The sequence below is a fragment of the Alligator sinensis genome, unplaced genomic scaffold, assembly GCF_000455745.1.
Source record: "Alligator sinensis unplaced genomic scaffold, ASM45574v1 scaffold215_1, whole genome shotgun sequence".
Taxonomy (NCBI): Eukaryota; Metazoa; Chordata; order Crocodylia; family Alligatoridae; genus Alligator; species Alligator sinensis.
In genome coordinates, this window is record NW_005842259.1 from 983180 (window position 1) to 994497 (window position 11318).

Sequence of the window (11318 nt, forward strand, 5' to 3'; positions counted from 1 at the left end):
GCAGCCGCTGCCGGTTACCTATGGAGCCATGCCAGCAGTGACAGACACTGCCTACAAAACCTCCCCATCCCACCACGGGGCCATGCCCGGAGCTGTGCAGCTGGCTGCAGTGGCTCTGTGGTGGCAGCCAGGCAGCACGCAGCCATCCCCACCACCACCCTGTGCCATGTGGCAGCCATGGCCACCACCACACTGCTGCCCTGCAGCCGGCTGCACAGAGACAAGGGGAGGTTTCGTAGGTAGCAACCATCACCGCTGGCACAGCCCTACAGGTAAGTGGCAACATGCAAGCCCCCCTCCTCCCTCCCCCAGCCACCATCCCTCACCACCGCTGCAGAGCTGGCCATGGAGCTGTGCAGCCGGCCACATGCAAGCCTCCCCCCTCCCCCAGGCAGCCGGACAGGCAGCATGTGCGTGGCCTGCACATGGCAGGCACCACCACACTGCGCCCCACGTTGCTTGCCTACGAAGCCTCCCGTACAGGGGCACCCCTGCCCTCACCCCCTGGCCCTGCTCCCAGCTGCAGCGTGCCACCTGGGGCCGGCAGCACCCACACAATCCCTCAGCCCCCAACCATCTTCCCCAGCCCTGTTCCCCAGCCCCCAAACCCCACTTACCTCTAGGATTCAGGAGCAAAGGGCATGGCTCTGTGGTGGCAGCGCTTGCCCGCACAGCCCCCCCCAGCCAGCATGTAGCCACCAGCACCTCGCACTGCTGCGGAGCCGTGCAGCTGGTTGCAAGGCATAAGCAGTGGTACAGTGGCAGCCGCTACATGTAAGTCCCCCTTTCCACCCCCTGGCTGGGTGGCATGTACGTGGCCCGCACACGGTGGTTGCCACCGCGTTGCTGTGCCCTGTGCTACTTGCCCATAAAGCCGTGCGGGTGGCCATGGGATGGTGGTGCAGGGTACAGTGGCACAGTTGTGGTGGTGGCCTCCATGTGCAAACCCCATCAGGCCGGCTACAACGTGTGTGGCTCTCAGAGTGGCAACCCCACCCTTACCCCCTGGCCCTGCTCCTGGGAGTGGGCACAGGGGCACACTCCCCCATTTCTTGATCTACTGCCCCAGCACCTTCCCTTTCCCCTGCCCTACCCAGCCCCTTCCCCCCACACACGCTTACCTGCTGGGGTGGGTGTCAGTATTTCGGGTTTTTAAATCACAGAATTTGCGATTTTTAATCAGAGAAAACCAGAATCCCTGGTCATCATTTTGGAAGACATCTGACAGCATGGCAGAGAATACCATACTGAAGAGGGAAGGTGCAAGCACACAACCCTGCTTGACACCATTTGTGACCAGAGAGGGGTCAGAGCATTCGCCATTCGCAAGGACACGTGCCATCTTGCCGTCACGGAACTGTCGAACCATACTGATGAATTTCCTGGGACATCCTTACTTCATGACTTCCCAGAGGCCTTCACAGTTCACTGCATCGAAGGCTTTGGTCAGGTCAACGAACGCAAGGTCAATGTTCTGGTCCTGGCACTTTTCTTGAAGCTGCCAGGCTGCAAACACCAGAACACAACATCGAGGCCCCTTCCACACATGCAGGTAAAGGCATGTTGGGATCTAACGCACAATTCACATAATCCCGCATTATTGCTGGTGCAGGGGGGATGCTGATCCCAGGTTCCCTCTGTACCAAAAAACACCAAGCTCCCGTGCCTGGAAACCCCATGCACCCCAGCTGAGGGACTCCCAGCCGTGAGGGCATCGCACTGACCCTTGGGGCTGGAGGATCAACAAAGGATGATCTCCCTGCCCTGTGAGTGCATGAGAACTTCCAGGGCTGGAGGATTGCGTCTAACACGATCCCTAGGACTCAGGGTGCAGGAAACCCCCATCACCTGGGTATGAGGCTGCCTCAATCCCTAGGCCTTGTGGGTTTTACCCTGGGCATGGTGCACCCATGCTGCTGGGAGGGGCTCCCAGCCGCAGAGTAGACACTGCTACATGCGCAAATTAAAGCTCGACAGCAGCCAGGTATAAGGATAGAACTTGAAACTGTGTACTAACATCATAGCTAGTCAGAGCTTTTTATTGTGTGACAGCTACTTCACATATGTAGCTGGTCTCCAGGTAATTGTGAAATTAACCAGTTAATTGTGCAATACCTGTCATGTGTAGAGGGGCCATAGGGGCTCATTCTGAGTAACAGGAGGGGGTAGTTGCTAGAGAGAAATGGAATAAGCTGAGATTTAGACTTCAAAAGTATGGAGGACATCTAACCCACCAATCCTGGTAGCATACAATATAAATACAGAGTCTCACTGCACGTCTAAAGTTGATTTCCCAAATCCATTACTGTTAATTTTTAAAATTCAAGAGATGAGCATCTCTCTCTCTCTAATGCAACTCTCATCAGGCTCATCTCAGCATGTTATCCCTAGGTTAGTATTACAGCTATACTCCCTATACTTCAGGACCACCTTTAAAAAGAGCCTCCTAGAAGCTGCCTCTAGTACATAATGCAAATTCACAGGCAAAGGGAAACAAGTACAGCATGGCCTCTAAACTGAGTACTAATCACATTCTCTTTTTAAAGCTGCACATGGTCTAGGACGGCCCACAGAGCCTGGGAATTCAGCCTCTGGGACTTCCCACAGGTTGGGAAATTTGGCAGCAGGGGAGCAGTGGCATTTAATACTACCACCTGTCCCTGCTCCCAAAATCCCAAGCCCCATGTGGTAGATCAGAATTAGGCTGCAACTATACCCCCACACGATTAGATTGGGGCTGGGCCATGTCCACTTCACTCTATGCAGCTGGGCTGAGGCTGCACCATGCCCCCTCCATCTGTGCAGCTGGTTTGGAGCTGGCCTATATCTCCTCCTTCCCCCATGGGTCTGGGCCATGCCCTTTTTCCTTCTCCCAGTCAGGCTGGAGCCAGGCTATGCCATTTCCCCCAGTGGGGTGAGGACACACCCATCTCCTGGCCTTGATTAATGTCCCCTCACCCTCTGCAGGGCCAGGCCAAGTCCCCTTCCCTGGCACAGCAAGATTAAGGCAGGGCTGTCCCCTGTCTCTCTGATGTAGCCAGATGGGGCCCCCTCATCACACCTGCTCTGGCCACCAAATTGAGTCCACCAGCTGGATCTGGGCCAATGGGACCAGACACTACCCATACAGCCCACTAGACAAAAAGGTACCATTGGTCTAGGACTTTCACTAGAAGCAACATAAAGCACATGCTATTAACTGAGAACCTGCACATGCCAGTGACCAAAGCTGAATTCTTGGTTTTCAAATTTGCGTCAGGATACCAGACTCTGTTCACCAACTCAATGCAAGTGAGTATGAGATTTTACAAAACAATGAACAGCAAATAAGCAGCCATGAGAACACCATTTGGCCATACACTAAAAAGAAAAAACTGTTTTGAGTTCTACTAAAAAAATCATGCATTTAGCAACTATAAGATGAGCTGTAAAACAAAGGGGATATGGATTTTGGTCAATGATAAATATCACTGCACCAGGTAATCCCATTTAACTAACCCAACTGTCCTTACTTGCAGACATCCCTGGCTGTGGCTGCCCCATATTAGGCCCTTGATTCATGGGAGCTTGAGGCATGCCTGGTGCATTTGGTATCATGCTTTGCTTCTGCAGTCTGGTCCTCCGCTTTTCCTCTAATTCCTTCTGGATTTTATATATCTTCTCAGCTAGCAAGTGATAGTACTCTGCCTGTTGGGGGAACATGAGACAGGAGACATGCAATAAGTGAAGCTGACAGATTAAAACTGATCAAATATAGGATGGGAAAAAGGACTTTCTCCATATGCACTATGGTTAAGCCTTTTATTTTCTTGCAGCATTTTGAGCAACAATCTTTCCTGAGGGTTACGTGGGCATAATTCAGAGTATTTCTGGCAACTGTAAGGTGGCTGGGATATCCTCTGGAGATTCCTTTGCTGACACTGAGTGTTTCTTTGATAGATGCCACAGTGAAGAGTAAGCACTGATTTTACAGTACATTTGGGAGAAACTCAGAAATCCCAAACATGGCCCAAGGAGGATAAAAGAAAAGGAAATGTACATGCTTAAGAAAAAAAAGCAAAACTTGAAAGCTAAGCAGTATGGATGGCTGCCACCCTTTTCAAAAAGTTCCATGGCATATTATTCATTTTTGGGACCCGACTTGTCCCAGCTAAAACTTCTACATCACTCCACAACCACTGCTTCATTTCTGTAGTCTACTGAGGCATGTTCAAGATTGACTCCATGAATACTGTCAACTGTCTACTGTCCATACATCAGCCCATGCTAGCAAGAAAGGAAATTGCAACTTACCCTGCTATTTGCCGATTCATACATATCTCCTTCCACTTTTCGAGCATATGCTACCAGGTTCTCCATGCGCCTGTCTTTTAATGCTGCAGGGTCAGGAGTAGGAAATATGGCTTGAACTCTGAAAAAGGGAAAAACCCAGGCAAACAGATGAAAAAAAGAAATGAACCCCTTGAACCTAAGTAAGTGAACTGATCAGTTAGGAGATTTTAGACCATTTCAAAAGAATCTGAGTTTCTTGCACAGTGTTTTAGGAATAAGGAGTGATAAATTTAGTGGGCTCTATATCCCATTTCTCTCCCAACATTACCACTGGGAATAGAGAGTGGGATATATTAGATACAACAGGAACAGAACTAAAGCAGCTGACAACTTTAAAAAACAATATAAATAAGAGGAAATAACTGCATCTGTTGGAATTATTCCTTCTTACTACTGACACATCCAAAATCTACGCTCATTGTCCAACCTTGGAAAAGCCTTTTGCTTTTGATAAATGTACAAGCTACCCAGATTTCATAGCTTCTCTAAGCCTGGTCTCACAGGGCATTTATACACATGCTCCAGGAGTGGGGGTAAGTGGGGGAGAGGAAGCATCTCATGTACCAGTGTTCCCAAGCTTAAAAATAGCAGCAGAGTTGCTTTAACTAAAGCTTGTTCAACGAACTTAAGTTGAAGTGCCCCTGCCGCCATTTTTAAGTGCGGGGACACTGATGCACAAGACACTGGAGTCTGCTGGAATGCGGTAATTACCAAGTTCCAGCAGACTTAAATCGAGTCTGCTCCGAGACATAATTACAGCGCATTGGAGCAGCCTTGCTGCTCATGTATAGACACCCACAGGCACCAGACAGAACTTTTTAAAGAAGTTCTATTCAAGGTTCTTTGTAAATCTAAGGAGCTGGATGTACTTAATTTTAGAAAACTACCAGCACCTTTTAACTCCTCAACATGAACTTGTTTTGGATACTCACAGTTTATGAACAAGATGATTTCGAAGGTCCTGAGTTATATCTTCATGCCACTGTTTTCGAATTCCAGTGTTGGATGGTTGTGCTGCTGTTGGCATAGCCCCCAAACTGGCAACACTGGCGCTCTCGCTCATTATGGGACTTGAAAACAAAATAAAAATTTGTTGAAGGGAAAAAAAAATAATGTTAGATTTGATTTGTGACTTCACATTGATACCCTAATTTTATACTGAAGGATGATGAAGCAGTCACTTGTTCTTTTACTAATTCCCAAACTGAGCAGTAATCACTTCATTGATCAATGAAATGCAGTCACCTCTGGGGTGATGCAAGATGGCTGTTTGACAGCACATAACAGCCCTACACAACAATTCAGAATATTAAAGCTATTAAATCCAACAGAAAACCAAGCAAGTTATAGTAGCCAAATGGAACCTGGACAACATTAGAATCTACTACTCCATTCCTTTTGCAAAAAGAGTATAGACTTGGAAGTTACAAATCAATAATGCTGTATCCCAGAAAGATAGGGCAACAGTGCCTCATAGGCCTATAGCATGGTAAATTATAGAGGTGCAATGTATCACCATACTGCTTCTGCATTTTCCTTGAGGTCTGCCCAAACACTGATCCAGATTAACCCTTGCCACCTATGAAATCTACTTCATTGGGCAATGAAGAAACCTTTAACAAGCTCAAACTGGAGTCCAGGAATATAAAAACAATTTCAGTAATACTCTCCACTTACCAAAAACACCCTCAAACCCAAGGATATATTTTCCAATCCTAATTACAAAGATCAGATAAACTGCTCAACAGGGGAGCTGGAATCCCTATTTTAGAACTAACAGGCATTTTCAACTGAACAGAGTTATTCTTCTGGATTAAGGGACAAATTAACTTACTTTTGGGAATTCATGGTTGAATGCAACATTGAGTCAGGTAGTAGATTAGGGGTTTGAACCCCCACACCTCCATTCACTCCCATGGGATTTGCACCTAAATGGCAATAAAAAGGTAATCTTAAAATGAATGATTTATCACAACACTAAAACTGTACTAAATCCTCTTCTCAGCATACAGTCAACAAAAATACATTCAGAGCTCTTCAGAACTATCCATACGTAATACTGTGGCTTTCAAACATTACCCCTATTTAATACAGAATATTTTCCATTAGACCTGGAGTGGGCCAGATGAGAGTTACTGGGCTAGCCTGTGAGCTGGATTGGGCTGTGCCACAGCTGGCGTACAGAGCTGGTGCAGAGGGCCACAGCATGCAGCACATGCCCCATATGCCAGCTACCTGTGTTGTGTGCAGTGCCTGGGGTACAGAGCTCAGTCTGGGCACTGCACAGACCGGATCACAGGGTTCCTTTGGCCCATAGGCCATATGTTCAACACCCCCACACTAGACAGTAGTGACACTTTTACAATTTGCCTGGAATTTTAATGCAGCAGCAACCAATATGGTTTTTGTTTACTTCCTTGTTTCTCCATTCACAATTATAACTCAAGCCTATATACTTGAATAGATTTCCTTTCCTGCCAGATGAAACTGTGCAAATCAGTTTTGGAGTGACATTAGAGGAGGCACAGCCTGCATACAATTCTCAGTGTCAGTGCTCAGCAGGTGGAAGAATATGTTGCACAAACTTGACTGGCATTGTTAGGACAACAGATTGACTGTTAGAAGACTGCTCTGTCTTCCTCAACTTGGGGCCTATGGAGCAGAGTAATGAAATGGCTGGCAGCTGCTTGGTTTCCTTCCCACAAAGAAAAGGCATAATCCATGTGTGCAAAGCATATACTGTTAACAGGTAAAAAGATGACTGATAGAGGGCCCCCAGACAACCCATTGTAACTAGGACTTTTGGGGGAGGAACATGCTCTGTATATTGACAACTCACTAAAGTGAGCTCAAGCTAAGGAATGTTTCCAGAAACTGGGACGGGGGATGGGGAAGGGACAAAAAAAGATCAACGTAAGGAGCCCAACCTCTGAAGCATGTGGTCCACAAGTTCCTTTGCAAAACTAGTCTCCTTCACAACCAGGCACAAGTGTTTGCCTCTGACTGCAGAGCCCCAACTTTATTTTCCTTCAACCTCCCCACCAAAGGTTCACCCTCCTCTGTCCCTACCATCAAGCAAGCCCATATATTGATGCTTCCCAGGTTCAGCTATTATAACCCCCTTTTTTGCTATTCCTCCTGCCCCTCACCCCCATCAATGCAGTGAAGATCAGGGGGTAAGAGTGAAAAACAATTCTCTCCCTTTTTTGTACCGATTACACCAGTGGTTCTCAACTTTTTCTTTCTTTCTTTCTTTCTTTAAATACTTGATGGACTTTCCATAAAACTTTCTGGAATTTAGTGGCACCCCCTTCCAGACTAAATTATTTATTACTGTGCACCTGCACAAGCATGTACTTTCCCTTGCATGCACACACACGAGCAGAGCCCTTTCGTAGCATGGGCACACAGGGCCCTGCTCCTTCAGACAAAGCTCCCTTCCCTTGCCCATGAAAGATGGTGTACATACTCCCTATTCTGCAATCAGAGCCCTCTGCTTTGCCCTCCACTGCCAGCCAGCCAGGCTTTAACCAGTCCATTGCTTGCAGCAGCATCCGAGAGATCCTTTTGAGACTGCTGTATTGGCTGCTACACTAGGATGTGAGGGAGGAAGCAGTCTAGACCCACTGAGCCCTGGCCACTCATTACCTATATTAGCTGCTGTTGCCACTGTTATTGTCCATGGAACTCCCTGCTCTGCTGCTCCTGGACACGCTACAGACATGTATTTCCAGCCCTGACACACAGGTGCCTGCCCGATCGGGAATAACAGCATCTTAAAGCTCATCTCCAAGCTACTGCACTGCTTCCACAGACTCAAAAAGATCTAATGGCAACCTGGGGTGCACAGCATCCTGGTTGAGAGCCACTTTATTATTACACACAACTCAAGCGCCTCACTTTAAGAGTTTAAATCCATTCCTCCTACACTGTCATACTGACTCCTTGTTTTGTCTTTACTTTCTCTGTGCCTTTTATATCACACCTACTCTTGGGATGGTTTCCCAGTAAGACATATGCCAAGACCTCTTCCTCTTCAGTTTAAAATTAGGCAAATCCCAGAAAACATACTGAATGGAAAGAACCAACACTAAAGCAGGGAGATGAATTAAGTGGCAGTGCTTTTCTTATATACATTTAAGATTCACCTTGTGACATTTCGCGATTAACTTCTGAAAAATCCACTAGTTCCAGAAAGTACACCAGCTAATAAAAACATACCATGTTTTTCCACTGTCACACCAACTCCCTTGAAACTAAGCCCTGAAATAGGTTTGTTTCATTTAACATTACCTACACATTGAAGCACTCTGTAGCAGTAATTATAAGTAGTTTAAACTTCACATATAATATCAATGTCTAAGGCCTGTGGGCCATGGTTGGAACAACAGCTGGACAACTGAAGCCACCAAAGAGTGGAAAATGGCTTCAATATTTCCTTTATCAGTTCTAACAGAAGGACTGCTTCAAAATATTTCAAGGGCTCTCTGGCAATACAATACTAAGCTATGTCAAAAAATTGCCAAGGTTTCAGCTGAAAGTAATTTCCTTCAGGAACAAGGGCTGCTTTACAGGCATTAAAAAAAAAAGGCGCTTTACTTTAAACTAAGTGTGCCCCCGTGCTGAGCCCAGAAGAGGCATCATGCCAGATGGACCCAGCTCACCCAACGTCTGTATAGATTGGGCGCTTTAGTAGGGATTTTTTGGCGCTTTTATATAATCGCTGATTGAATCAGCTTTAGATAAAAGTGCCAAAGTGCCCACTGAAGTAGGCCTGTGCGGAGCGGCTAGTATTCAATTCGGTGATTCAAATCACTGTCCTGATTTGATTCGGTCATATCTGATTTGGAGATTCGGCAGCAGCCAAATCTCCGAATCAGCCAGGCCCATCCCCTGCCCCTCTCCCAGCCCAGCAATGGCTGCTCGGTCCAACCCAGCTCCCAGCACTTGGGGGGGGAAAAAAAGCCCTGGCTCCGCAGGTGCTGCCGGGCAGGGGGCAATCTGCATGAGCCCCCGAATCCACCCTCCTTTCCCCTTGGGTGCCCCACACGGGCCAGCTCTGGACCTTAAAAAACAAAACAAAACAAAACAAACCCTGAAGAAACCCTGGGACTCACCGCTCCTGCTGGCAGGGGCAATCCCTGCTGCCCTGTGCTATGTGGGGGACTGTGCACGAGCCCCCCAACGCCCCAAGGCTGCACCAGGAGCAACGAGTCCCGGGGCTTTTCTTTTTTTCTTAAAGGGCCAGAGTAGTCCCAGCAGGCGGGGCAGCCCGGGGGGCCCATGCAGCATGGGGCAGTGGGGATCGCCCCCTGCCCGGCAGCACCCAGTGAGCACCAGGGCTTTTCTTTAAAGTACCAGGAGCTGGGGCCGGCAGGGGTTCCCCTGTGGTCCCCTCCCTCAGCCCCCTCTCCCCCGTCCCTAGTACTTACCAGCTTGGAGTGGCTACAGCAAATGATAAAAGCTCTCCGAATCTTTGCCGAAGATTCGGAGAGCTTTGAATTGAATTGGACCTTTAAACCGGTCCCGATTCTATTTGGAGACTTGGCCACTGAATCGAGCCGTATATCCTCCAAACTGCATCACCACCTGAAGCTTCGCACAGCCCTATACTAAAGCACCCAATCTATACAGATGCTGTAGAGCCCAGCTGAACTAACGAGCTGCTGCTTCTGGTAAAGCAAAGTGCAGGTTTGTTTGTTTTTTTAATGTCTGTCAACAGCCAAGATGAATTTTAAGTGTCACTAGACAGTAGACTCTCCTTTAAGTAGGTTTTGGTGAAAGGCAGCGTTTTTCAATCTTTTTCATTTGCAGACCCTGAAAAAATTTTGAATGAAGGTGCAGGCTCCTTTGAATTGTAAGTATGGGTATTCACATACTTCTGATTGATCATAGTAGTTTTTTGCAGACCCTTCAGACCTAGTCTGTGGACCCCCAGGGGTCCATGGACCATAGGTTGAAAACTACTGATGTAAGGGGAAGGAGGCAGATGCTATACCCTGGAAAGGACTGCAAGATCTTTCTTGTCACAGTATACACCTGCTAATGAGTAATGCTACTGCAGAAGGCTTCTCTACCTAGTCTGCCCCTCAACCAAAAGACTTACATAATCACATCCTTTCAGTTTGTTATCCCAACACCTCTGAAATACTAATAAAAAACTAAATCATTGTGCCCAAGCTGTCAAGAAAGTGTCAGTTTATTCTAGACGTCAAAAGTGACCTTTCAGAAGATGGCTAGTTCCAAGTCTAATTGTGGGAATTTTGTGTTCTCCATATATGTTTAAGTCCTTCTGTATTTATTTTCCCCTACTAATTTATGCAATGGGGTGTGTATAAAATAGTCAGGGCACTAGAACTTTGCAATTAGATAAGCTACATTTCCATGGAATTTCACCAAGATAAAGACAGCTCAGAAACAGGAGTCGGGGATAGCAACTGCCATACACAGAGTGATATTGTCCATCTACATTCATCCCTTGACACCTTGTCTAAGAAAGGCCAGTGCTTTTGGGGGGGGGGGGAGGATTGGGTTTCTTCTTCCTCTAATTATGGAATACTATAGCACAGAAGGAAATATTTTCCCCTCCAAATTTCAGCTGGGAATCAATCTGCACCCTAAAGATTAAAGCTTTGTAATGTTTCTTCTAGCATGGATGTACATATTACTCTTAAACCATATGCATAATGTCATTTTGAAATGTACTACAATCATCTGGCTCAAAAATATCCTTCACTGGGTACTTCCAAATATGGAATTTGGAGAAGTCAGTAAAGAGAGGAGGACTAGAAAAAGAGAATTATCAAGGGCTCCACTGAGTTGAGTTACATGGCTCTCAAGCATCAGATCTTTTTTCCACAAAATTGTTCTTGTGCTGTCTTTTACCTAACAGAGTTTCTTCATACAATAAATATTTCTTCTGCATTTTGTAGTTGCCTTTAAGTTAAATAAGCACACCTGTTCTTTTAGTGATAACAAGTGAACAG

At 46.7% G+C, this 11318-nt stretch overlaps 1 protein-coding gene across 3 annotated transcripts in view; it reads right to left on the reverse strand.

Moving 5' to 3' along the window:
* Window positions 1-11318, reverse strand: part of EP300 (E1A binding protein p300) — a 62014-nt gene that overhangs the window by 36042 nt on the left and 14654 nt on the right. For all 3 annotated transcript variants that reach the window (XM_025208912.1, XM_025208911.1, XM_025208910.1), the window contains exons 6-9: window positions 6167-6260; window positions 5265-5402; window positions 4294-4411; window positions 3513-3687 (exon numbers count right to left, since the gene is read on the reverse strand). In XM_025208912.1, coding sequence (XP_025064697.1) covers window positions 3513-3687; window positions 4294-4411; window positions 5265-5402; window positions 6167-6260 — 525 coding nt within the window. The remainder of the gene's footprint in view (window positions 1-3512; window positions 3688-4293; window positions 4412-5264; window positions 5403-6166; window positions 6261-11318) is intronic.